Source organism: Microcebus murinus, chromosome 2 (assembly GCF_040939455.1).
Source record: "Microcebus murinus isolate Inina chromosome 2, M.murinus_Inina_mat1.0, whole genome shotgun sequence".
Lineage (NCBI taxonomy): Eukaryota > Metazoa > Chordata > Mammalia > Primates > Cheirogaleidae > Microcebus > Microcebus murinus.
Genome location: NC_134105.1, coordinates 80,874,376 through 80,901,615, shown reverse-complemented (window position 1 = coordinate 80,901,615; position 27,240 = coordinate 80,874,376). Strand labels below are relative to the sequence as shown.

Sequence of the window (27,240 nt, the reverse complement as noted above, 5' to 3'; positions counted from 1 at the left end):
TAAAGAACCTGGAATTAAGTCTTGCCTAGAAAAGCCAAAGAGATAAAAGCTAAGAGATAATTCAATTTGAAGTGTGGGTGGAGTAGAAGTTGGAGACTCCTCTGTTACTCATGTTTATTCACATGTTCACTTTTTCTTTTTCTAAAGCATCCATGCCTTTAGTTCAAATATTTGCGGATCTATGGTTTACTACGTAGGACTTCTGTTATGCCATACATCAGCATATGTTTAAGTTTCTCTGCTTGGAGTAGATGCATTAAATTCTATTAAATACTTAAAATGTGTAAGTCATGGGAAGTAGGAGGACTTTCATTAGGAATTATTTTTCTAATAATTTTTCTTAGAAATAGTTGTGCTTTATAGTTTTATAATGTCTGTAGTATTAGCATTTTACAGTTCACAGAATATACTCACATACGTTATCAGCTGATCCTTTGCACAGAAGCGCCATGTGATTCTTTCTATTCTTAGCTTTGTCCGTGAACTAAAATTAGAGCTAGGCTGACATTACATTTCATTTGGTTACAGCCTGAATGAGGATTTTAATCATTGGGAGCCACACTGAAAATAATTCCCCCTGTAATCCACTCCTAGCTGATTGTCACTAACTTTGGGCATATCAGCTTCGGCAACCACCGACAATGGTAAGTATTTTTCACAAATATTTCCCCTCAATTCTTCTCATATAAATAGAGTGCTGATGATGCCTTTACTGTGTCTGTATTTGCTGGAATGTCTAATCAAACTGGAATTGAACTTGAAAGTTTTGGCCGGAGGGTCTTAGTCACTCATATAATTGGCCTCTGGAAGATAGATTTCCCCAGAAGTAAGAAGCATTTCTTCTGAGATTGTATTTCTTTTGTCGTGTTTTGTTCATTTGGGAAGCTGATCTCCCAATTGTGATATTGCCATGCTTCCCTCACTGCCATGCTATGTGCTTTTCTGTTTCGGTAATAATCCAAGTAGAGAATAAGATCCTGTGCTGGAGGAAGAAATCCATATGTTGTTATTGACCTGTGCTCCTCTAAGGGAAATTGGTCATCATAGGAAAACGGATGGATGACCCAAGTTTAATGGCAAATGAGGAAATGAATTAGCGAATGAATGGTTATATATACCTAGTAAAATATACACGTACATGTAGCTACTTGAGATTTTAAAATATTTTTTATTATTTGATACTATTTGAAGTATAGGAAAAACTTCAAACTTTCTAAAATGTGAAATAATAAATCATGAATTGACTGTAATATGCCCAGGTAGTTGGATCACCAGCATATGAATGGCAAAAAGATCTCATGTTTTGTTCCTGAGTAAATTCTGCATGTGTTGCTTAGAAATAGGGGCACTCTCCTAATAATTTTCTGCATATTGTTAATTATGTATTAATCCTGAAATTTAAAATTTTTTTCTTCTGTAATTTATAGTTCTTCTCCTTCTCTTTCTCTCTGTCCCTCTGTCTCTCACACACATACACTGCATAATATTAGTTTAAAAATCATTAACTTAGAAGAGGTTAGGCCGGGCACAGTGGCCTATGCTTGTAATTTTAGCACTCTGGGTGGCTGACGTGGGAGGATCGCTTGAGGCCAGGAGTTCAAAACAAGCCTAAGTAAGAGTGAGACTCCGTCTCTACAAAATATAGAAAAATTAGCTGGGCATGGTGGGGCACGCTTATAGTCCCAGCTACTCAGGAGGTGAGGCAGGAGGATAGCATGAGCCCAGGAGTTTAAGGTTGCAGTGAGCTATGATGACACCACTGCACTTACTTTTTGCTTGTTGGGAGAAGAAATTTCATCTTTTCCATCATATCTCCAATGTCACACAGCTTTTTGACCCCTAATTCTAGCTATTTTTATAAATCACTGGATAGATATTTTCATTGCTTTTTTAAAAATGATTTTATTTTTAATTTTTTACTATTTTGAAAAATATTGCTAGGGCATACCTGTTCATGTTTCCTGGTGGAGATATAGGTATATACCTTTGCATAGAATTGCTGGATCATAAACTGTGCATATCTTCAGTATAGGTAATTGATAAGAATTCTATTCCAAAGTAGTTACACTAATATACAACTCCACCAATACACCAGCAGTGTGTGAGAATTTCTTTTTCTTTTCTTTTCTTTTTTTTTTTTTTTGAAACAGTCTCACTTTGTTGCCCAGACTAGAGTGAGTGGTTTCGACCTCCTGAGCTCAAACTATCCGCCCGCCTCGGCCTCCGAAAATTTCTGTAACTCAAATTCTCACCAACACTTGGCATAGCTTTTTTAATTTTAGCCATTCTGATAGGTGTGTATTGGTATCTCATTATGGTTTTAATCCACACATTTATAAATTTGAGTATAATATATTTGGTAGTGAGATTAGTCTTGTATTTGTTTCTAGAACTACCATTCTTAGGGTTTGGTGTCAAGGTTATGCTAACCTCATAATGTGAATTGTGGAGTATTGCCTTATTTTCTATTCTCTAGAAGAGTTTATGCTAAGATTAGTGTTATATTTTTCCCTTAAATATTTGGTAGAATTTGCCATGGACATTATCTCTAGGCCTAGTGTTTTTTTTGTGGGGAGATTTTAGATTATTATTATTATTATTGTATCCTATTTTATCTTTCTTATTGTATAGATGTATGCTCTCATTTTTATCAGGCATGAGCCACTGCACAGTGCCTGGCTACCTTCTGCTTTCTTTGGGTTTGTTTTTCTTTACTTATCTAACTTCTTGAGATGGATGTAAAATGGTTAGCCTTATTTCTTCCAAAATGTATATATAGGGTTAGAAATTTCCCTGTAACTACTACATTGCCTGTTTTCCATACATTTTGATTTGAGGTATTGTTATTATAAATCAGTTCAAAATGTTTTATTTTCATTGTTAGCTTCTTTGACCATAAATTATTTAGAAATGTGTTTTTCATTTGAAATAATATGGGTTTTTCTTTAGGCATCTTCCATTATTGATTTCTAGCAAGTTTACATTGATTAGAAAAAAATACTTTGTGCGCTTTAGTCCTTTGAAATCAGTTGACACTTGCTCTATGGCCTCAGTATATAATTTTTTTTCAGTGACTCTTCCATATGTTTTTGGAAAAAGTATGAATATCCTACAATGCTGTCATTGTGGGCTAGAGTTTTCTATATATATCATTTAGGTCAAGTTTATTCATTGTGTAGTTTATTTTTTATTTAATTATTTAAAATTTCATTTTCTTTTCTTTTATTTTTTTCTTACATGGGAAATGATATCTGACATTGTGTAGTTTAAATCTTCAGTATTCTTCCTACATTTTACTGCTTGTTCAATCAATTGCTAAGAAGATGGTTAAGATTCCTCACTTCAATGCCAGATTTCTTTCTTTCTTTCTTTTTTTTTTTTTTTTTGAGACAGAGTCTCACTCTGTTGCCCGTGCTAAAGTGCTGTGGCATCAGCCTAGCTCACAGCAAGCTCAAACTCCTGGGCTCAAGCAATCCTTCTTCCTCAGCCTCCCAAGTACCTGGGACTACAGGCATGTGCCACCATGCCTGGCTAATTTTTTCTATATATTTTTAGTTGTCCAGCTAATTTCTTCCTATTTTTAGTAGAGATGGGTCTCACTCTTGCTTAGGCTGGTTTCAAACTCCTGACCTTGAGCGATCCACTCGCCTTGGCCTCCCAGAGTGCTAGGATTACAGGTGTGAGCCACTGCACCTGGCCAAGATTTCTTGATTTTTTCCTTTAGTGCTGTCAATTTTCCCTTGTATATTTGGAATCCATGTTATTAGGGGCATATAATTTAAGGCTGTTTTTTATTTCTTATGAATTGAATTTTTTATCATGATGTGATTTTTTTTGTACCTGTATTGTACTTGTGCCTAAAGTCCATATGCTATAAATATAGATATCAGCTTTCTTTTGATTAGCATTTCCATGGTATGTAATGTTTGCAATGGTATATCTTTTTCAGTTCTTAAAAAGAATTATCTGAAATATAATTCACATATAAAAATTTTCTCTTTTAAAGTGTATAATTCTGTGGCTTCTAGGATATTCACAGAATTATACAATCATTAACACTATCTAATTCTAGAAAATTTGCATCACTCGAAAAAGAAACTATACAGTTAGTAGTTACTCCCTATTTCCTCCTCTCCAAAGCCCATAGATACCACTGATCTACTTTTTTTATTTATGGATTTGCCTGTTTTGGACATTTCATATAAATGGGATCAATAAAATATGTGGCCTTTTGTGTCTGGTTTCTTTCACTTAGCATAATTTTATTCAAAGTTTATATATGCTGTAGCATGTATCAATACTTCATTCATTTTTATGACCAAATAATATTCCATTGTGTGGATCTACCATGTTTTGTTTATCCATTTATCAGTAGATGGCCATTTGTGTTGCTTCTGTTTTTTGGCTATTATGAATAACGTTGCTATCAACACTCATGTATGAGTTTTTTGAGAATATGTTTTCATTTGTCTTTGGTATATTACTAGGAGTAGATCTTTTTCTATTGAACTGTTCACTTTTTTCCACTTTTTTCTCTATCTTTGTTTTTTAGGTGTACCTTTCATAAACAACACTCAGGATTTTGTCTTTTACTTAATTGGACAATCTTTGTGTATTAACTTGGAACATTTACTAATTAGGAAAGTACAAGTTAATGCCACATTGGGATATCATTTTATGCAGTAGTGTGTTGGTGAGGATATCAGTGGGGACCCTTATACAGTGATAGTAAGAGTATAAATGGACACAATCATTTTGGAAAACAAATTGGCTCTATCTTATAAATTAGAACATTCACATACACTGTGATCCAGCATTTCTAATCCTAGATATGTACCCAATAGAAATAATTCCACTTGAGCGCCAAGAAGATAAAAACAAGAATTTTAGAAATAGTATTGCTCATAATAGCAAAAATCTAATCATTAGATTAAGTTAATTGTGTCATAGTTATATATTTTGGAGATTATGGATATCAATATATAAAATGCTTTTCCTTTATTTGGAGCTATATAATTTCCCATGATATAGCTATACTATAATTTCCTGATGGAATGTTAGTTTGTTTCCAATATTTTGCTGATATAAAAAACACTGCAATGAGTAACTTTGTAATATGTCATTGTTTTCTGAAAATATTTGAAGTATACATTTCTAGACGTGTGAATGAGCATTTCTGAGTTTGACAGATATTACCAAGTTTCTCTCCATAAAGAGTATAACATGTGGAGCCCATTTTCCTGATCTTGTGTCACCTCACTTTTGACAATGGGCTAACACTTAATTCAGGATAGTATAAGCGGTGCTAGCTCACTGTCGTTTCTTAGAATTGAGTGATATTCCATTGTGAACATATACCAAATTTTGATTATCTACTCATGAATTGACGGGCACTTAGGTTGTTTCCATGTCCTTGCAATAGTGAATTGTGCTGTCATAAACTTTCAGGTGCAGATGTCTTTATAATAGAATGTCTTAAGCTCTTTTGAGTACCACATGTGCTCGCCATCAAATTGGTACTGACTGATTAAAACTATGGTTCTCAAATGGTGGTAATGTTCATCAGGGATTCGGGTATAGACCCACATCTTAGGGATGTGGTGAGCATTGTGGAGGGGAAGGGCATACCTCTAACCCTTCCTAGGGAGAGGCAAAGATATAAAATATAACCAAAATGTCAAAAAAAAAATTTATCGGGTGTCGGGCAGGTAGGAGGGGGTGGAGGGGATGGGTATATACATACATAATGAGTGAGATGTGCACCGTCTGGAGGATGGTCACTCTTGAAGCTCTGACTCGAGGCGGGAGGGGAGGCAAGGACAATATATGTAACCTTAACAACATTTGTACCTCCATAATACGATGAAATTTAAAAAAAAAGAGGAAAAAAAATAATATAACAGTACATACTGCCACCATTGGTGTATGAGAATACATGTTTCCCTATGCTGTTGCAAATTCCATTTCTTCCTTTTCCAACTATGTACTTGTCTATTTGCTTTTCTTGCATTATAGCTTTCCAGTATAATATTGAATAGGATTGGTTATTGTGGACGTCTTTATATTCTTGAGTTTAAGAAGAAATTATTCAAATGATTGTGAAACAAATTTGTTGATTATTACTAATTTGGTGAAAAATCAATACATTTATTTGTAAGGTTATAGGATATTCCATAAAATGGATCTATCAGAATTTATATAACCATTTCCCTATTATTGTTATTTTCCTCTCATTTCTGAGATTCAGGTCACAATCTTCAATATTGTGTCTGTCCATTTGCAGTTTATTTTACATAAGAGTAAATAATCTAAATATATTATCACTTAACTGAATTCCAGCTTGTACATATGGCATCCAGATGCCAGTGACATTTTACATATCTATTACTTAACCATTTTCCTATAATTGGACATTTCAACCAGTTGACATTTTCCCATTATTGTGAATTACATGGTAACAAAGAAAGTAGACTTGGCATCAATTTCCACCTCTACCACATATTCGATATGAAACCTTAAGCAAATTGCCCATCTTCCTTTTTTTTTTTTTTGAGACAGAGTCTCACTTTGTTGCCCAGGCTAGAGTGATTGCCGAGGCATCAGCCTAGCTCATAGCAACCTCAATCTCCTGGGCTCAAGCGATCCCACTGCCTCAGCCTCCTGAGTAGCTGGGACTACAGGCATGCACCATCATACCCAGCTAATTTTTTGTATATATATTTTTAGTTGGTCAATTAATTTCTTTCTATTTTTAGTAGAGACAGGGTCTTGCTCAGGCTGGTTTCGAACTCTTGACCTCGAGCAATCCACCTGCCTCAGCCTCCCAGAGTGCTAGGATTACAGGCGTGAGCCACCACATCCAGCTGCCCATCTTCTTTAAAGCTTAATTTTTTCATCTGTATATTGGTATCAATAAAATTACTCATATCATAGTATTTTTATGAGGATTTTTAATTGGGATATGGCATGTAAAGTATATAAAATAGTTATGGGAAGTATTCAATAAATACTAGTTATTATGATCCTTATGGCACTCAATGAACATTCTGAAACACATTGCTTTTTTTTCCTGTGGTACAATTAGGTCCTTTCTGAAATAGCATCTGTGATTCAGTTATTCAGAACCTGATGAAGTTGGCGACTCTATGACAATGTAGAGAAATCATGACAGAAAATGTGGTTTCTACTGGGACTGTCAATACCGTAAAGGAAGTTTGGGAAAAAAGAATAAAGAAACACAATGAAGACTTGAAGCGGGAGAAAGAATTTCAACACAAGTATGCCATAACATTTATTATCTTGAATTAGTGAAAATTCATAACACCATCATTATACAAAAGCATTTAAGTGTCTTATTATTGAATTTGATATAGATTTTTATTTGCTAGAAACTTAAAATATCTGTAAAGGAAACATCTGATTCAATTAAATGTGGCTATGTGATAGGAGTCACAAAATATGTGTTTGTGTGTGAAAACAGTAGTTATCCTATGCCCACATAGAACCCTGTTTAACATTCATCCAAATTTGATTAGTATCACTTAGTCTAATTTTCAGGATTGTTTGTTCAGCATTATATCCATATAATCATCTAAAACAACAGCAGGCAGTAGAAGGTACTATAGATTTCTACCTGTTTGAATAGCTGTGAGTTCCAGCCAAAGTCTCTGGGGATCACCTGATTCCTTGATCTGGGCTATACTCAAATAGCATGGCTCTCATGTCCTCATTCTCCTTGATAATCTCACCCACTTTCCTGATCAGATGTCTCCAAAGTATTGTACTAATCTTGCAAGAATAGACCCTTTCCTCGTGAATTCCATGTAGTTCCCTATAATTCTCATTCATTAGGTCTCTTTCTAAACATTAAATTAGCAAATGTTATTTGTTAATATCTGTTATTTGCTAACTGACATTAGCAAATAACAGAAGATTCAACTAAAAATGGTTTAAGCAACAGGGAAGCAAGGCAATTCCAAAGGTAGTCAATCAATGCAAAGGCTCAAATCTTTGACTCAGCTTCTTTCACCTTTCACTGCCAATTTGAGTATGTCAGTTTGCTTCTGGGATTAGCTTCCCTCAGTGTCACAAGATGACTCATGTACTTCCAGGCATCACAGCCAAGCAGCATTATGTTTCAGAAGAGTAGAAACTATTTTTTTTCCTATTTCTTCTTCTTCTTCTTCTTTTTTTTTTTGAGACAGAGTCTCACTCTGTTGCCTGGGGTAGAGTGCCGTGGTGTCAGCCTAGCTCACAGCAACCTCCATCTCCTGGGCTCAAGCAATCCTCTTGCCACAGCCTCCTGAGTAGCTGGGACTACAGGCATGTGCCACCATGCCCAGCTAATTTTTTCTATATATATTTTTTAGTTGGCCAATTAATTTCTTTCTATTTATAGTAGAGACAGGGTCTCGCTCTTGCTCAGGCTGGTTTCAAACTCCTGACCTCAAGCAATCTACCTCGGCCTCCCAGAGTGCTCGGATTACAGGTGTGAGCCACCAGGCCCAGCCACCTATTTCTTCTTTAAAAATGAGGAAACCTTCTTCAGACTCCCCCCAGCAAACCTGTTCACTAGAATTGGGTCATTTGTACACATGTAACCCTGTTACCCTCCAGAGAAATGAGACTGCATGATTGGTTTAGACAAATTAAGATTTATCTCTGGATTATCTGGGGGAAGGGTAAACACTTGAAAACAACTGGTATTTTTTCTAGTAAAGAAAAGGGGGGGAGTTACTGATAAGCAATGATTTGTGTCTGCTATCTGTCAGTAAAAACAAAAGATCTGGATGGGGAGGAACCATTCTTCCCAGCAAAGGCAGTAAGGATGATAATGATGCTAACAATGATTGACAAGGGTTAAGCAGCCACTTATTGTGCACTTAGTGTGTACTAAGGACCCTGCTAAGTGCTCTATTTGTACTATCTCATTTAATCTTCTCAACATGCTGAAACATAGTGTCATTATCAAGTTAGACTGCACTGAGATAAAGGCCAAAATGATAATGTCTTAAACAAGATCTGTTAACTTTTTTGGTAAGTGATCCAGAGCTGGAATATCACTCTACTGAGTCAAATACTCTGGCTTCTTCCATATTGTTGCTCACCTGTACCTGGTTTCCATTCTTAAAGTCTCCTCATGGCCCAAAATAGATATACCAACTGCAGCCATCACACTTGTTTCTAGCTAGCAGGAAGTTGTACTTCCAGGAAGCTGTGCACAGTACTACTTCTGCTAACATTTTGTTGGCCCAAACTTTACATAACCTATATCTAGCTGTGAGAAAGGATGGCCAAATGAGGTCTTGTGCCCAGTTGAATCTAGAGGCTCTATTATTGAAGAAGAGGAGTAACAGATATGGAGGAAGGGCGGGAAGGGTGGCGCATAGTCTCTGCCACACACAGGTGCTACTATTTTCTCCATTTTATTTTATTTTATTTATTTATTTATTTTTTGAGACAGAGTCTCACTTTGTTGCCCAGGCTAGAGTGAGTGCCATGGCGTCAGCCTAGCTCACAGCAACCTCAAACTCCTGGGCTCAAGTGATCCTCCTGCCTCAGCCTCCCAAGTAGCTGAGACCACAGGCATGCACCACATGCCAGCTAATTTTTTCTATATATATTAGTTGGCCAATTAATTTCTTTCTATTTATAGTAGAGATAGGATCTCGCTCTTGCTCAGGCTGGTTTTGAACTCCTGACCTCGAGCAATCCGCCTGCCTCGGCCTCCCAGAGTGCTAGGATTACAGGCGTGACCCACCGTGCTCTGCCTATTTTCTCCATTTTAAAATGAAAAACCTGGCTCACACCTGTAATCCCAGCACTTTGGGTGATAAAGCAGGTGGATCACTTGAGGCCAGGAGTTTTAGACTGGCCTGGGCAACATAGCAAGACCCCATCTCAAAAATAAAAAAAATTAGCTAAGTTTGGGCACACACCTGTAGTCCCAACTACTTTGGAGGCTGAGCTGGAAGGATCACTTGAGCCCAGGAGTTCGAGGTTACAGTGAGCTATGATCACTCCACTGTAGCCTATGTGACAGAGTGAGACCTTGACTCTAAAAAAAAGAAAGAAAAAAAAAGTAAACTATCTAGGTCAAAGTTTGGCTTAAAACCTGTAGCGTCACTAAAGAAATGGTTGAACAAATGAACAATGATAACTGATGCAAACTGGTAAGAATCCAATAGATCTTTAAGAGTAAAGCAGAGAAGCTGATTGTTAGACAAAAGTGCTAATCAGAAAATTCACAGAATTTAAACTGACCAGACATAACCCAAAGAAAAGAACTGTCCTCTCTTTTTTTGCACTGCTTTGAAGAAGAGTAGTGCTTCTCAAACTTGCCTGTGTAGGAATCACATAGGGATCTTGTTACAGCATAGATTCTGGGTTAGTAAGGCTGGAATAGGACCAAAAGGCCTAGACTTCTAACAGGCTCCCAGGAGATGATAATGCTGCTGGTCTGCAAATCTCACCGAGTAACAGGGAATAGACAAAAGGAACAGAAGACTTGAGAGTAGTCTGTACACAGGCAAGGGGTGAGAGAGATAAGAATGCAATCTAATACTGCTTCTCTCAGCTAAAAGTGACCAAAGCTTGTACTCCCAGATACCTGGAGGCTGAGATGGGAGGATCACCTGAGTCCAGGAGTTCTTGAGGCCAAGCTGGGCAACATTAAAAAGAAGTGGCTAACGCTTTACCTTAAAAAAAAACCAAAACCTAAAATTTAAACAAAAATTGCCCTGTTTTCCTTTTGAGGCCAAGCTGTCTTGAAGAAATCAAACACTTAGGTAGATAAGAGTTGGTGTGACAACATCTGGTAAAGGCTTCATTCTGTAATAAAAGGGTTTTAAAGGAGTTTGAAAATTTCTATTCAAGACACGAAAGAACACAAGCTTAAAATAAGCAGTGTAAGAATTATAGAATATTAGAGCTAGAAGAGAACCATATATCATTTAATTATATCCCCACATTTTATAGGCAAGGTTCACAGAGGTGAGGTGTCTTCCCCAAAGTAATCAAATGAATAATCGATACATTCTGGACAGAGATAACAGAAACACAGAGCCTGGCATGGCATAGTGGTGCACACCTTAATCCCAGCTACTTGGGGGGCTGAGGCATGAAGATTGCTTGAGCCCAGGAGTTGAAAACCAGCAAGACCCCATCTGAAAAAAAAAGAAAAAAAAGAGAGAGAGAAATATGGAGCCATTATAGAGATAGAAATAAATTTGTCTAATAATAGTTAGCCTGATTATAGACTCATTAAGGACAGAGCTTTCTGTATCCTCAATGTCTAGTATAGTATTTGGCATGCAATTTGTACTTGATTAATTCTTTAACTTAAATTGAAGTTTAAGGAACAAGATACCTAATTGTATAATAATTGTCCTCAGATCTTGCTCTGAATTTAAATTCTTTCTTAGTGAGTAATAACTCATTAATAACCATTATGCCTATTGTTTGGATAGTTCTATTTTTATAAAAAGTGATATAATTGAATAGCTGACATTAAACATTTTTTTCTCAGTTATCCGTATCTATGGGAAGCTTAGCTGTTCAGATCAGGGAGCCATACATAGCCCATTGCTACAGGGCACTTGTTAGCAGATTAGTTAAATTTCAAGCAAGTGACAGATTAAAATACACAGACACTAAAGAAGTATTTTGCAAACCCAAACACGAGTTCAGTATCTTTCCCAGGTGTGCCACCCTCCCAGAACCTCCTCCATGTGTTCAGCTATCTGGAAGCTCCTTATTCTCTTGTTCATGGATGAAAAATTTTCTAGGATAGATACAGAAAACTTTTTGCAACGTTTTGCTAGTTATTTTTACAGAGTTATATAGCTTTATGTATGTTTGTAATGGACCGAAAATCAATAGGAATGTGCTCCAGAATAACAAATATTTTATACATTTTTATATCTAAAAAATGAAGTCTGGATAAAATTAGCAGGTAGTAAGATGCAATTTAACTCTGAAGTTGAACTGTATTCTTTGCAAGCCATTAACAAATTTATTAAATATCCATGGATTACTCACCAGGAAAATGCAAATCGAACCTACATGAGATACCATTCACACCCACTAGATGGCTATAATAAAAAAGAGAGACAATAGCAAATATTGGTAAGGATATGGAGAAATCAGAGCCCTGATACACTGCTGGTGGGGACACAAGATGGTGCAGTCAAGTTGGAAGCAGTTGGGCAGTTCCTTAAAAATGTTAAACATAGAGTTACCATATGACCCAGCAATTCTCCTAAGAATATACCCCAAAGAGATAAATATATGTTCACACAAAAATTTGTACATAAATGTTCATGGCAGTATTATCATAATAACCCAAAAGTGAAATTAACCCAAATGTCTATACCATTGGTCAAGTGGTTGTTTTTGGTGGATCTTTTTAAATATATATATATATATATATATATATATATAAGTGAATACTACCAATATCATTATCTATGAACTAAAAGGATTTCTGGGTCTCCTAGGCTAGTGCGGATCTGGGAAGAACGAGTAAGTTTAACTAAGCTAAAAGAAAAGGTCATTACGGAAGATGGAAGAGTCATTTTGAAGATAGAAAACGAGGAATGGAAGGTAAGCTTTTTATAAATGATATTTGATCCATATTTTGCATTTTGTGGGACAGCTGAGAAAATGATTCTGAGACTATGTAATATTAATAATTAACACTGGAATAATCAGAAATTCTGATTTTAATAATATACCAAATGAATTTGAGCAACATGAGCAACTGAAAAGAAATATAACTTTACAGTTTTTTGCAAAAAATTCAATTTGCTTTAACCCTGCCTAAACTTAAAGTCATTTGTGGTATTTCTCCTATTAATCCTAATAATCAATTTCTCACTTCCCATAAAAAAGATGACCATCTGCCTAATGAAAATCATATAGCTCGTCTGAAGAAAGGCTCAGTTAAAACTTCACAAAATGGAGATGAATATTAAATTTTTTGTTAGTTCTACCACCTAATTCATATTCTTTCTCTCTTTCTCTCCTCATACTTATATAGACACACAAACTCATAATTGTTTATTTACATTAGACATACTCTAATTTTTCAAGGGCTTCTAATCCTTGGGTCAGTGTTTTTATGCGTAGAGATACATTTAGGTAGGGGGTTAGCTCCTTTATTTTCTCTTCTGGCTATTTTAGGCTGAAAGGGAAAAGGCACAGAATTCAGAATAGTTGAAACTCTTAAAATCCTTAAATTAAAATCCTCTTTAAAAATAATCTTATAAAATACTTCAAATCAGAAGTGGAAAACAATTTGAATTATTAAAATGATTTTTTTTGGATAGTTTCATTTTCAATAGCATGTGCACTTTAGGAAGGCCTAATACCGTATAACAGAATCATTAGGACATACTGCTGTATGTGTGCACTATTGACCAAAGGTTTGAAGGCTTAGCTAAAAAATAAAAGTAATAGTCTTAAAACTTAGAAGTACGGCCGGGCACGGTGGCTCACACCTGTAATCCTAGCACTCTGGAGGGCCGAGGTAGGTGGATTGTTTGAGTTCAGGAGTTTGAGACCAGCCTGAGTAAGAGAGAGACCCTGTCTCTATTAAAAATAGAAAGAAAGTAGCTGGACAACTAAAAATATACATAGAAAAAATTAGCCAGGCAGGGTGGCATGTACCTGTAGTCCTAGCTACAAGGGAGGCTAAGGCAGAAGGATTACTTGAGCCCAGGAGTTTGAGGTTGCTGTGAGCCAGGCTGACACCACAGCACTCTAGCCCGGCCAACAGAGTGAGACTCTGTCTCAAAAAACAAACAAAACAAAACAACACAACAACAACAAAAAAAACGTAGAAGTAACACAAAGTACTTGGAAAGGTAACCCATTAAGGGAAACATATTCTAAAGTACTTTTACAAGCAAATATCACATTTCAGTGTGGCATTATACTAAAATAATTTAAGTACTATTGTGACTGCCATTTCTTTTACTTGAGTTTAGACTCTCCCTTCTTCTCTACTGAAACTGAATCAGCTACAAGAGTGGCAACTCCATAGAACCGGTTTGCTGAAAATTCCTGAATTCATTGGAAGATTCCAGAACCTTATTATATTAGATTTATCTCGAAATGCAATTTCAGAGATACCACGAGGAATTGGTAAGGAAGATTGCTTTTATTCCTATGCCATTTTATCCACCTGCAGATGTGCTTTTCATTTTTTTTTTTTTGATATATAGAATAAAGATCTCTTTATATATCCCTGAGTCTTGAGAAAATTTTAAACATGTAATCTAAATTGAAGCTTCCAGGGTATCCAAGCTTCTGGATTTATTAAAGTGATTCAAAATGAGATTTCATTGTGAGAAAGCCTCTTTGGAAATATTCTGTAGAGTTTGGAAACAATATTGCTGACTCAGCTATTCTCCTTAGACAAGAACAGATTGAAGGCAAGAAAGAAAAAACAGAAAGATTCCTCAAATGGGGGAAAAAGAAACCAAAATGGAAAAATTGCTCAAGATCGTACAGATAAAACAAAATGAAAATAGTTTTTTGTTTTTGCCTATAGCACTGAAAAACCTGTCCCTTATTTAAAGAAGGGGCAGGACACAGACTGGGAAAAGGGAAGAGACTAAGAACTGTGAATTTGCCAATACAAAACTGACAAGTAAGTTATGCTGTAATACTTGATAACTGGAAAGATTATTTTATATACATCTTTCTATTGTACATTATTTTTTTGTAGGACTGCTAACTAGACTTCAGGAACTGATTCTTAGCTACAACAAAATCAAGACTGTCCCCAAGGAACTAAGTCACTGTGCCAGCTTGGAGAAAATAGAACTGGCAGTTAACAGAGATATATGTGATCTTCCACAAGAGGTCAGAAAGATATAAATGCCTACGGTTTTATTTTTTATTTACTAGGACTTTATTTCTCAATTACGTGATTGTTAACAATAAAAATAAAGAGGAGATGCTACGAATTTTATTTCAGGAAAAAATATTTAGTGAAAACCATTGCCTTTTATTCTAAGTATAATGTAGGGTTTTAATTAGAGAAAGATTAGAGGCCTGGCACTGTGGCTTATGCCTGTAATCTTAGTACATTGGGAGATCAAGGTGGGAGAAAGATCTATTTAGTGTAAAAGATACTTCTATTATTGTTCACAGTGCTGATATCATTTGTTGACTAGACTGTGATCTCCTTGAAGCCCAGAGTGAGAGTTTTGTTTATATTCTTAGAATTCAGGGCAGAGCCAAGGTTGTAGTGATTAATTAATAAATGCTTTTTGATTGAATAAATGATTATCATAAAGCACAATGTGGTGATAGAAAAACACTCTGTTTACTACTTGGTTTTTATACAGTGATCGGTTTTTTGAGATGGAGGTGAAATGTAAAACATGAAATCTTATAGGAAGTATGTTTCTTCTAGCTTCCTAGACTCTATCAAGTGAAAGCAAGGCAATGTGATTGGAATGCCTTCAAACTTTGATTTTTTATGATGTCTTGTTATTGGTGAAAGCAAATTGATCATATAAAAAATAGACATTTGCATAACTTTTCAAACATATTTAATGCTCTTAGAATCAGCAAAGGAAATTTCCATGGTGCTTTGCCTTTGAAAAGAATAACTTTACAAGATAAAAGTTAGGAAAAATAATAAAAGAGAAAGACTATTCCATTTCTTTCACTTTATTTTGATAAGCATGTCAGAATTTTTTTTCTGAACCAGTTAATATTAGCAATAATTGTTGCTCTTGCAAGTAAAATAATGTGTGTGTGTGTATATATATATATTTCATCTTATAATAGTTCCACTTAATGAAACGTATGCCCTTGCATACAATAAAAATGATCATCAACAATTTCTTACACATAAAAGAGGGCCAATAAATATTTTATTTCTAATTTATGTGACTTTGTTTCTAGCACTGGCTTTGTCACTATAAAAGCTATGTGAATTTGTGCATGTCTATTAACCATTCTTTACCTGAACAGGTTATAGTGAACAAATACTGAACTGAAATCTTGATCCCAGGATTAATTCCAAATGTGTAGCCTCTAAGTAGCTATGTGGCCTTCTTTGAACACACTACTTTATATAACGAGGTCTCAGTTTTCACAAATGCAAAATTAAGACTGTTAACTTTATTATCTTTTCAGTCTTCTAAAATCAGAATTACTGGCCGGGTGTGGTGGCTCACACCTGTAATCCCAGCACTCTGGAAGGCTGAGGCGGGTTGATTGCTTGAGGTCAGGAGTTCGAAACCAGCCTGAGCAAGAGTGAGACCCCGTCTCTGCTATAAATAGAAAGAAATTAATTGGCCAACTAATATATATAGAAAAAATTAGCCGGGCATGGTGGTGCATGCCTGTGGTCCCAGCTACTTGGGAGGTTGAGGCAGGAGGATCGCTTGAGCCCAGGAGTTTGAGGTTGCTGTGAGCTAGGTTGACGCCATGGCACTCACTCTAGCCTGGGCAACAAAGCGAGACTCTGTCTCAAAAAAAAAAAATTACTAAGAAACCAGCAATTGGAAACTCATTTTTCAGCCATTAAATTGCACACATGGTATACACACAAGCATATATATGCTAATGTAAAAGTGATTATTTTATACTCTATTCTGAACTATTTGAAAATTCCAACAGTCTAATGGCAGATTTTGAAAAACTTTATAGCTTGAATTCTAAAACTGGAGAAATAGCATCATCTACTAGATGGAACCCTTCTGCTTTTTTGCACTATCTACAGACCATTGTATTTATGTACTTTTATGCAATGGAAATGTAGTAGGAATCTGAACATGCCCTGAGACAGAAATAAAACATAGAATCTTACCAACTAAATGGAGAGTTTTTAAATAAAAGTTAATTAAATTGTTACAACTTAAAACGTTTACTAGGATGTTATGCTGAAAAAAGGAAGAAATTTTGTGGCGTTAGGTCCACAAAAACTTGAATTCACATGGTAGCTCTATCATTTGGGGTTACATGACCTGTCTGAGCCATTATATTCATATATCCACATATATAAAATGAACCAATTTAAGTATAATGGTGGACAATTTATATACTCACAATTTTCTTGGACTGAGGATAGGGAACACAGATAACTAAAGAGATATTTTAAAAATGAATAAACTAGAGCCATACGCATCAACATGAATCATTTAAACATTGATATTGAGAGAAAAAAGCAAGTTAAAGAAAGATAAGTATGATATCATAATCCTTAAGTTTAAAAAACATAAAAATACAAAATTTTATGAAAGCATATGTATAGTGGTAATATATATAGTAATATAGGCTGGGCATGGTAGCTGATGCCTGTAATCCTAGCACTTTGGGAGGCCAACGTAGGAGGATCACTTGAAACCAGGAGTTCGAGACTGGCCTGAGCAACACAGTGAGATCCTATCTCTACAAGAAATAAAAAAATTAGCTAGGTTTAGTGGCCCACACCTGTAGTCCCAGCTATTCGGGAGGCTGAGGCAAGAGGACCGCTCGAGCCCAGGAGTTTGAGGTTGCAGTGAGTTATGATGATGCCACTGCACTCTATCCCAGGCAACTTATTTAATATATAGTCATAAAAACATAAAAAATATGCATGGGAATGATGGCTATCAAATTCTGAACAGGCACTATCTCTGGAGAGGAAGCAAGCAGCATATAGTAGGTGCACTCATATCAATACATTTTCTTTCTTACGCTGAGCACATTATGCTGGTGGTGTTAAATTATTATTTTTTTTGAAATATTTTTAATCTTTTATATATTTTTTTCTTTTTTCTAGTGGACCCCATACTACATACATAGCTGTTAAATTATTCTTAATTTTTGATTGCTTATTTCATTTAAAAAATAGAATTACTAAGCTGTAAATTGGATTGAGATAATGTAGGTACATTGTCAGCCACAAAAGTTCAATAAAGATAATTATTATTTTGAAGTTTGAGTTTTCCCATACAATTTTCAAGTACTGGATGAAAGAAAAACATGATAACAGAGGCTTATTCTCAGGGGGAAAAAAGGCTTTTGCCAGGCAGGTTCTGTAAACCTTGGAAGCTGGTTATTTTGCAGGATAAATTTTCTTCAAATAGATGAACTTTCTATAAGACAATTTTTCACTTCTCTGGAAGTTATTTAGCTTTTTGTTTGCTTTTGAGATAAGGGTCTTGCTATGTTGCCCAGGCTAGTCTCAAACTCCTGTACTCAAGGGATCCTCCCATCTCAACCTCCCAAATAACTAAAACTATGTTTTTATTTTTAGTTTGTTGTGAACTACTATGACTAAATAAAGCCCAAGTATAGTGCAAACATTCCTTGATGTGAAATATCTCCTTTATCAGTGTAAGTCTACTTGTAATTCATTGTGGACATTTATTTTGAAAACACCTTGCTTTCCTCTTCAGCTTGGCAATCTGTTAAAACTTACTCACCTTGATTTGAGTATGAACCATTTTACTACAATCCCTCCTGCTGTGTTGAACATGCCTGCCCTTGAGTGGCTAGACATGGGAAGCAACAGACTTGAACAACTTCCTGATACTATAGAAAGGTAAAATAAATAACTTTTTGTACTACCAACAAATGTCTTGAAACCACTTATGAATAATAAGAAATAACAAACTAAACAAGACAAAAGGAATCCCAAGCATAATCAATCACAGTCGGTCCATTTGGTTTGAACTATGCTATGTTTTAACAGAATATTTCCATTTATTCCAAATAAGTAAAAGCATTTTGGAAGAGGAAAAGTGACTATCTGACTTTAAGAAAATAACAAGAATATGCCCCAATAACAACGTTGATTAGTACATGCCAGGCACTTCTATGCACTTTACAAAGGAATGAAGAAACTAACACACAGAGATGTTAGCTAAGTTGTTGCCCAGGGCCACAGTGAGTGAGTGGCCAAGCTAGGATTTGAACTTAGGTAGCCTGGCCCCAGAGTCCATGCTGTGAACCATTATGCATATTGCCTTCCCCTAAATGGGCATATTAATAATTGATTTTTCTCTTAAGACACCAACTCAAATTAGATGACATTTACAGCAGTTCTTCTCTAAGAAATCCTATGGAATAGTGAAGAATGCTAGACTACACTGATTTCATTTCTACCACCATGTGATATGAGAGTTATACAATAGAGATTAACTCCCTGATATAGTTTCCCCAATAATCAGGTAATGTGAAGTCAGTTAACTCAATAAGCGTACTGGTTAAAGGAAATGTAAAAGATGCCGTATCTTTGATTTTTAACATAATGAGAACCATATTATGGTTCATATTATTATTTTAACACAATAATCACAATTATGTATGATTAATTGCAGAAACCTCTTCTAATTTTTCAGAATGCAAAGTCTGCATACATTATGGCTGCAACGGAATGAAATAACATGCTTGCCAGAAACCATTAGCAAAATGAAAAATCTGGGTACTCTTGTTCTCAGCAATAATAAACTGCAAGATATCCCAGTTTGCATGGAAGAAATGGCAAATCTGAGGTAAAAAGTTATAGATACAAAACTGACATGTTTCTTTCTGGCCACAGAACAAAGCAATATAGAGATTGTTATTAATAAATTCAGGTTCTTATTTATAAGAATGGATACATTTTAAAAATCATTTCCAATGTTGAAACTCTATAATTAGATGAATAGGATTCATATAATACTGGTCGGTGTATTCAAGAAAGAATCTTTGAAACTAAAGCAGTATTAGGATTTATCTGCTTTAGGAAATGTCCTCTATTGGTAACATTTTCATAAAAATTATATAGCTAACAAAGCCTCCTTTGTAATATGAAAATCAAAAAGCATAAAAATAGTCATTATTTCCTCCTAAATAACTACAAATGGACACAAACAACTGTTACCAATAGAAGTAGATATAACTTTTTGCTAATTATTATCAAAACTCTCTAAAGTGTTATTTTAAAATTTAATTTCCTGACATAGAGAATACACACCAAAACATCAAACTTCCACAACAAAATCATTCATTCATTCACTTATTTAGCAACTATCTGCCTTGTACTAGATGGTGAAGACAAAATAATAAATAACACACAGATCCGTAAAATACCAGAAACTAAGCTCATAGCATTAACTGTATACTTAAGGTGCATTAAAATTGCTATTAAAAGTTAAACTGAGGCCGGGCGCTGTGGCTCACGCCTGTAATCCTAGCTCCTGGGAGGCCGAGGCGGGCGGATTGCTCAAGGTCAGGAGTTCAAAACCAGCCTGAGCAAGAGCGAGACCCCGTCTCTACTATAAACAGAAAGAAATTAATTGGCCAACTGATATATATATATAAAAAAAATTAGCCGGGCATAGTGGCACATGCCTGTAGTCCCAGCTACTCGGGAGGCTGAGGCAGAAGGATCACTCGAGCCCAGGAGTTTGAGGTTGCTGTGAGCTAGGCTGACGCCATGGCACTCACTCTAGCCTGGACAACAAAGTGAGACTCTGTCTCAAAAAAAAAAAAAAAAAAAAAAAAAGTTAAACTGGATCAAATTAAATATATGCTGTGGGTTAGTAGTTACTTTTACAAGCTTTGAAAGTTAAGTTGTCTAAAGCCATTAATATTTTTTCCTTTTAGGAAAGAAACTTAAAAGATTCTTGAGATATATCACATCCTACACCAAGATGTTCAGTTATTGAAACCCATTAAAAAAAGAGTAATTTAGTATATTATCACTTGATTTTTCTCCAGAAGAATAAATATACCCTTCTATTGCATCTATAAACATACTGTTTTCTGGTGAACTGCTAGGTTTGTCAACTTCAGAGACAACCCGCTGAAATTGGAAGTAACACTCCCTCCCAGTGAAAGCATAGATGAAGAAGAGGAACGGGAATTATTTGGCCTTCAGTTTATGCACATGTACATACAAGAGTCACAGAGAAGAGCAGGTATATTTGTATATAACAGCTTAAATATTCTTCTTTGGTAGAGGAATATGAATGTAATTAACTTCTACCTTTTTATTGATTCTTTTATGGATTTCTCATTCCATCTTGCTTTTTCTGTCTATTTATGGTCTCTTGGTCAGTATTGTGGGAAGAAAAGAAGTGAATTGGAAAGGTTGGAAAGATATTCAACATCTTTCAAGTGGAGTCAGGAGTTAAATTCTTTGGCTAAGCACTTGTACAACCAATGAAGATGTGATTCTTAAAGCTTCATTACCTCATTCTACCAGCTTGTCACACACATCTGTTTGAAAATGAACTGACCTTCCCTGCCATTTCCTCTTTTTCTATAATTCACAAATAGCAGAAAGCATTTTATCTAGGAATGGAAAACATTAGACTATAGATTTTTTTTTTTTTCTTTTAAGATATGTCATTTTGCTATTGCTCAGGCTGGAGCACAGTGGCAATTCACAGGTGCAGTCATAGCGCACTGCATCCTCAAACGCCTGGGCTCAAGTGATCCTCCTGCCTCAACCTCTAGAGTAGTTGGGACTCTAGGCATGTACCACCATGCCCAACTAACAGATTTTAACCAACAGTTGAAATGTGAAGTTCCAGATTCCAATCGGTCTCTGATAATTTTGAATTAAACTTTTTTTTAATTAAGGAAAGAAAGCCTTTCTGTGAATAAAAAACAAAGAAACACTAGGATATTAATAGGAATCATGGTTTTATAATTCACTAAAATGTGAATAACCTTTTGCTATATGTGTAACCTTTTTGACTTAAAAGGTAGGTTCAACTCAATGCAGCAAATAGTTTGAAAAATGGGAAAAATCTGAGCAGACAGTGAGTTTTTTAGCAAGAAGACATTCAGTGGAGGATGTTTTGGAAATGGTGGTTACATCTATTGTAGCAAGGTCATAGACGCAAGAGCTTGGGGGACAGGTTGGGGGAAGGCAGGTAAAAAAGTTGTGATCATTTGGGGCCTAGTTTTGGAAAGCAAATTATAAATATATAAAAGTAGGAGACAGAATTGATGATTGAATGAAGATGAGAAAAGGGGGCAGTTTAAAATGAATCTCAGTTTTGGTTTAACTACATGGATGGTAGTGCTAAGCTGGAGAAAAGTACCGAAGCTGGTTTGGTGAGCAGAATCAGGTGGTAAAATGGAAGATTTCCAATTTTAACAGTGTATTTGATGCACCTGTGGGACATGCAAGCCACACTAATTGTGTAGATACATCTAAAGTTCAAGGGGTTTGCTGAGGTTGCAAATTCTGGTCAAGAAATAGCTAAATGCATATCCCACACAGTCACTTTCTCATGATATGTGAGGATAAATAAGGTTGGAAAAACAATAACCATGACCTAAGCTGGCATGTTGAAGGGCAAGCTTATCTTCCCATATGGTGGTACTTGGAACCATGGTCAGAAACATATCATTAAGGTAAATGGGCCACAGGAGTGTACCAGTATGATAATTCTTGAGTGTGTGTGTTTTATCAAACATAGCTGAGATTAGATTGTGCCTGTTGTACATATTTTCTTATTTTTTACAACATCATGGGTTTATTTTTAACACAGTACTTCTCACCATGGGGATGTTATTCAGTTAATTAATTTTTTTTTTTTTTTACTTTAAATCTTTTCTCCTTTCAGTATTGGATACACTGAATATATTTTTTCTAAATTTTTTTCCCCAAAGATGAAAGTTTCAATTTTTGGCCATTTGATATCTAAATACAATATTAACTTGGGAGATAAAACAAAAATGTAATAAAATATGGAGAAAAGACTCCTCAACAATTCAGGAGGCAGTGATTATAAATGAACATTGATAATTTCCTAGGATTCTGAGCAAGAGTTTCTTTCTTCCTATTTCATGTGTTTTGAAAATTGAGAAGGTATGAAATATTACTTATGTAAATTTCAGCCATCTTCTTTGACCCCCTTTCTAACCAGTGAATACAATTATAGGCTGCATTTTTCAGTGCATTACTTGTTGTAGAAAAAACATTTTTTCCCATTTATATAACAATTGGTTTCCATTTTAGGAAAAACAACTAAGAATTAACTCTATTTACTGTTTCTTAGAAACTTTTAGACACTAAAGCTCAGGTTTAGCCTCAACAGCACAAAGGTTTTTAGGGCGAGGTTTGACTTGGGAGGTCCTTCAAAGTCACATCTGTCCATTTCTCTTCCCTGCATATACCCCCAAGCAAGCACAGGTTCCTGTAATGCTGAGAACCACACCTAACGAGAGAGTGATTGCATCTCTGGCTTCCACTGCTTCAACAGGCAGTACCAAAAAAGCAGTGAAATGAGGATTAAGAGCAATTGTATTGAAACTGATGTCATGAGGTTGGGATCTTGAGGGCTGAAGTTTCCAAAGAAACGGTGTATATATATAATTCTATCTGACTTGAAATTTTCCCTTCCTAGAGCTCCGGATGTTAAGGCTAAGAGGTTCCATGTGACACAGCCTATTACTCCAGGAAGCAGCCATTACAAGAATGTTGTTGTAGAATATATTTTATTTCTGGGCACAAATTGTTGAATGATGCAAAACAAATTTATTGACACAAATTAGCATTGATACAATAAAATAAGGTTAATTATTGAATGGTGTATTATCTTCATTTATGTTCTATTGCAAGGGGGCATGAGTAACTAACTTAAAAAATAATAAAACTACCTTAATAAAATTGACATAAAAACTTTTGTAACAAGAGAAAAACATTAACAAACTTAAAGTGATAATAAAATCAAAGCCTGCCTATTATGTTATTAAAAATAGATTCATGAATTACTACCACTGCTACTATTAGCTAATATTTACTGACTACTTACTTTGTGCTTGGAACCATTCTAAGCATTTTATTTGTGTTATCTCACTTGATGCTCACAACCTTGTGAGGTAGGCATTATTGTTATCCTCATCCTCATTTTAAGAGGAGGAAATTGAGGCACAAAGAGATTACATGGCATGCCCAAGGTCACACAACTGAGAAGTGGTAGAGTTGAAATCTGAATTGAGGCAGTTTGAGATTAAACTCATATGTCTCAGTTTGAGACATAAAAGATTAAACTACTCAGGAATTAAAAATGGGTTAGGCTTCTTATTTACAATTTGTGTAATCTATACCTATAGGATAAAAATAATTACCCCAGAATACCATTATATCTAAAATTTGTAATTCTGGATCTTTGTCTTGGCAAATCTATCAGCAATTAAGACAATTTTTACAAATAAAGGCAGAAACAAAACACGAATAAGATGTGGAAGAGAGTAACAGTCTACTGTATGTTTGGTTTAATAATTGTTTGTGCATAGAAACCACTCATGAGTTGAATAAGGCTTAAATGTGAGAAGGTTTTTGGTTTCATTATCTAATTTTCACTTTATTCCAAATTATTCTCCCAAACAATAAGTATGAAACAAACACACTTATTGTTTGTACTCATATATGTAAAAGATGACCTGATAAAAGATATGAGATACTTAATTCCAAAGTTATTTGTACATTTTAAATTTAATTTGTGAATTATAAGTATCTTTGTGGAAGTTCTAAATAGGTAATTAGGCAACAAAAAATGAAGTGAAATAGTCTTTTTTTCTTTGAAAACATCTCACTTTTGTCATGGATAAATTCTGATAATATATATAAATACAGGTATGGCTCTTGAAATCTTAAGGTGATTTCATTGATTGTGAACATCTCTGAATTTGTTTGCATATGAGAAAGTTACAATTGTCCTTGCCAGATCTGCATGGAAAAAAATCCACACGTAAGCCAAATTCTCAGATTAGCCCTTGTTACAAACTGACAATTAATCATTACATTTTGAACTTCAGAAATAAGAAATATTAATATCAAAAGAATTTCCAAATTAATACAAAGTTAATATGCTAATTACATGTTGATGTATTATGTGTGTTTCAGATCACCAAGTCAACTGTTCAACTACTTTACCAATCTCTACAAATACAGATGGATAATATAATTCAAGATGCCCTGCTGAAGAGGATTACTTCAGGAATTTGGTGAATTTTCTAATGTTTGGACCTCTGAAGTAAAATACAAAGCTATTACCAAAAGTTTAATGAGGCCAAAGCATCTTTTAAAGTTCATATTATCTGCTATTGAAATTATATTTTTGTGAATATAAAAATATAATTAAAAACTTTTTTTGGTGGAAGACAGATAATGTTCAAATTTCTTTTCCATTAAGCAGTTGTTTCTGGTGATGAAGAATGATTTGGTAAAGCAGTTAACAATACATTTTCCAAAGACACCTGAGGGTCTGTATAGTATTGTAAGGCAGGACTGAATCCCTTCTGCTGCAAATACTGGATTCGACCTTGGTCAATCAGCAATTTACAAAGATGCCCTATTTTCTTCTTTTCTTCAATAGTAAGAAGCCTAAATCAAATAAACACACACAAAACATTATTAAAATTTATAAACATTTATAAAAAATTATTTTAGTTACTTATAGTTATTGAGAGACTACTAAATAAACCATAATACACTAATACTAGGTGCTATGTCCCATGCTTCCAAGACACATTTTATTTATGACTACAATAAAAATGTGTATATTTTAACTTATTCTAAAATAAGATTGTAAAATACATTTCCACAACAAAATTGTTGGTAACAGTCATTTAAAAAGAAAGTACAGCAACAATATTTCTCCTTTAGTGTTGGGCATTACAAAAGTAGTCACTTACCCAGGCAAACTATTAGTGCTGTCATCTGTGATTCCATATCCTCCATCATCATGTTCTTCACTATCATCATTCTGATTATCTTTCCTCTTCGAGGTAATATTTGAGGCTTCTAAAGATGTTTTCCGCATCCCACAAGTCGCCCAACTACTCATTCGCTGGAAATAGTGAAATTCCACTGCTCCAAGGCCTAGAGCCCTGAAATATTCTTTGCCCACATAATGTCTCCAATCACACCTGTGGTGACAACAGAGTGCAATAACAATGCCAGCCACAGGGGTCCACTTCTCTGGGACATTTTTTTCATTTCCTTCCTTGGCCAAAGTGTTAATTTCTTTTTCTGTTTTATCATTCTTTATGCGTTTGGCTAAAGGTTCTTCATTTCTTTCCTCACAACTGGCAGCATAGGTTTCAACCAAACACCGTAATGCAAGATCTGCAAACACAATTACGTGCCCCCCCAAACCACATCATCTTTAAAAATAAATATTTTTTTACATTTATTACACAGTATGGTTTTTTAAAACCTAACAACAAAAACAATAAAAACCGACTTAGCTTTATACTTGTAATAATTCTACCACGAATTATCAACTTTGTTTAAATTTGCCCTTTTTTTACTATCCTCTCAATTTCTCTAATGATTTATTCTGCATAAAGCCTACTTTCCAATAAAAGTGTCTGAAGCTCAAGATTACAATATGAAAAACTTTTAGTAACTACTTGAATTATCTCTCATTTCTCTTATGCTAGCTGAGGAAAGGACTTGTATAGAAAGAATTTATTCACCTACACTTAAATACCAGCTTAAGAAACACAAAGAAAGAAGTTTAAAAAGGCAGTTCAGGTTAGGCTGATGCTACGTCAAGAAGACAGACTTGAAATATAAGATGTTCACAGCAAATAGTGATGAACCAGAGTGGAAAAAAGGTGTCAGAATGTGGAAGTAGGCCTCACTGAGTAGCCTTACTGGATTTACAATTCATTCAGCAAACATTTACTGAATGCCTTTCATGTGCAAAGCATTAAGGATGTAATGATGATTAATATAAATTTAGAAGTGGGTGTACTACATATTAAAATGAAAAAATTTTGTACATTTTAAAACTAAAAAATAATTTTTTTTTTTTTTTTGAGACAGAATCTCACGCTGTTGCCCTGGCTAGAGTGCCATGGCGTCAGCCTAGCTCATGGCAACCTCAAAGTCCTGGGCTTAAACAATTTTTCTGTCTCAGCCTCCCAAGTAGCTGGGACTACAGGCGTGTACCACCATGCCTGGGTAATTTTTTCTCTATATATTTTTAGTTGTCCATATAATTTCTTTCTATTTTTAGTACAGATGGGGTCTCGCTCTTGCTCAGGCTGGTCTCGAACTCCTGACCTCAAGTAATCCTCCCGCCTCACCCTCCCAAAGTGCTAGGATTACAGGTGTGAGCCACCATGCCCGGCCTAAATAAATGAATTTTTTGATGACTGTGGCTGCTTCCCATTGAAAATCACTATACTGTTGACAATATTGGAAAGACCCTAAATGTAAAATAAACATTTTCTGATTAGATTGCCATTTTGTGTCTGTCCGATCAAAAACAGTAT

General features: G+C 35.1%; 3 protein-coding genes and 1 pseudogene across 8 annotated transcripts in view; 2 read left to right on the top strand and 2 right to left on the bottom strand.

Annotated features, from left to right (window-relative positions):
- Positions 1-633, top strand: part of DBT (dihydrolipoamide branched chain transacylase E2) — a 49,779-nt gene extending 49,146 nt beyond the window's left edge. The window contains exon 11 of the mRNA XM_075999893.1: positions 529-633. Within this exon, the coding sequence (XP_075856008.1) occupies positions 529-537 (9 nt within the window). The 3' untranslated portion in view covers positions 538-633. The remainder of the gene's footprint in view (positions 1-528) is intronic.
- Positions 555-26,780, top strand: LRRC39 (leucine rich repeat containing 39). 2 transcript variants are annotated; one of them, XM_012748608.2, is made up of 9 exons: positions 555-644; positions 7,115-7,277; positions 12,498-12,603; positions 13,989-14,145; positions 14,732-14,868; positions 18,405-18,550; positions 19,350-19,502; positions 20,773-20,912; positions 24,860-26,780. In XM_012748608.2, the coding sequence occupies exons 2-9, from the start codon at positions 7,165-7,167 to the stop codon at positions 24,913-24,915; spliced, it is 1,008 nt and encodes a 335-aa protein (XP_012604062.1). In that variant the 5' UTR covers positions 555-644; positions 7,115-7,164; the 3' UTR covers positions 24,916-26,780. The 2 variants fall into 2 exon arrangements, with proteins under 2 accessions (XP_012604062.1, XP_012604060.1); XM_012748606.2 differs by having other exon boundaries at positions 557-644; positions 7,085-7,277.
- On the bottom strand, positions 22,072-23,286 carry LOC142868342 (small integral membrane protein 30-like; annotated as a pseudogene).
- The window catches only part of TRMT13 (tRNA methyltransferase 13), a 27,033-nt gene continuing 24,936 nt past the window's right edge, over positions 25,144-27,240 (bottom strand). For 3 of the 5 annotated variants that reach the window (XM_012748597.3, XM_012748600.3, XM_075999890.1), the window contains exons 10-11: positions 25,651-26,083; positions 25,144-25,339 (exon numbers count right to left, since the gene is read on the bottom strand). In XM_012748597.3, the coding sequence (XP_012604051.2) occupies positions 25,144-25,339; positions 25,651-26,083 (629 nt within the window). Of the gene's footprint in view, positions 25,340-25,650; positions 26,084-27,240 lie in introns of those variants that run through there. The other 2 variants (XM_075999891.1, XM_075999892.1) reach the window with 1 other exon arrangement.

What these genes read in the sequence shown, in the direction of transcription:
- LRRC39 (XM_012748608.2), top strand. Translation starts at nt 7,165, where the DNA reads ATGACAGAAAATGTGGTTTCTACTGGGACTGTCAATACCGTAAAGGAA. An exon ending in TAGAAAACGAGGAATGGAAG is followed by an intron (nt 12,604 to 13,988) that starts GTAAGCTTTTTA and finishes ACTTGAGTTTAG; the next exon opens with ACTCTCCCTTCTTCTCTACT. An exon ending in AGAGATACCACGAGGAATTG is followed by an intron (nt 14,146 to 14,731) that starts GTAAGGAAGATT and finishes ATTTTTTTGTAG; the next exon opens with GACTGCTAACTAGACTTCAG.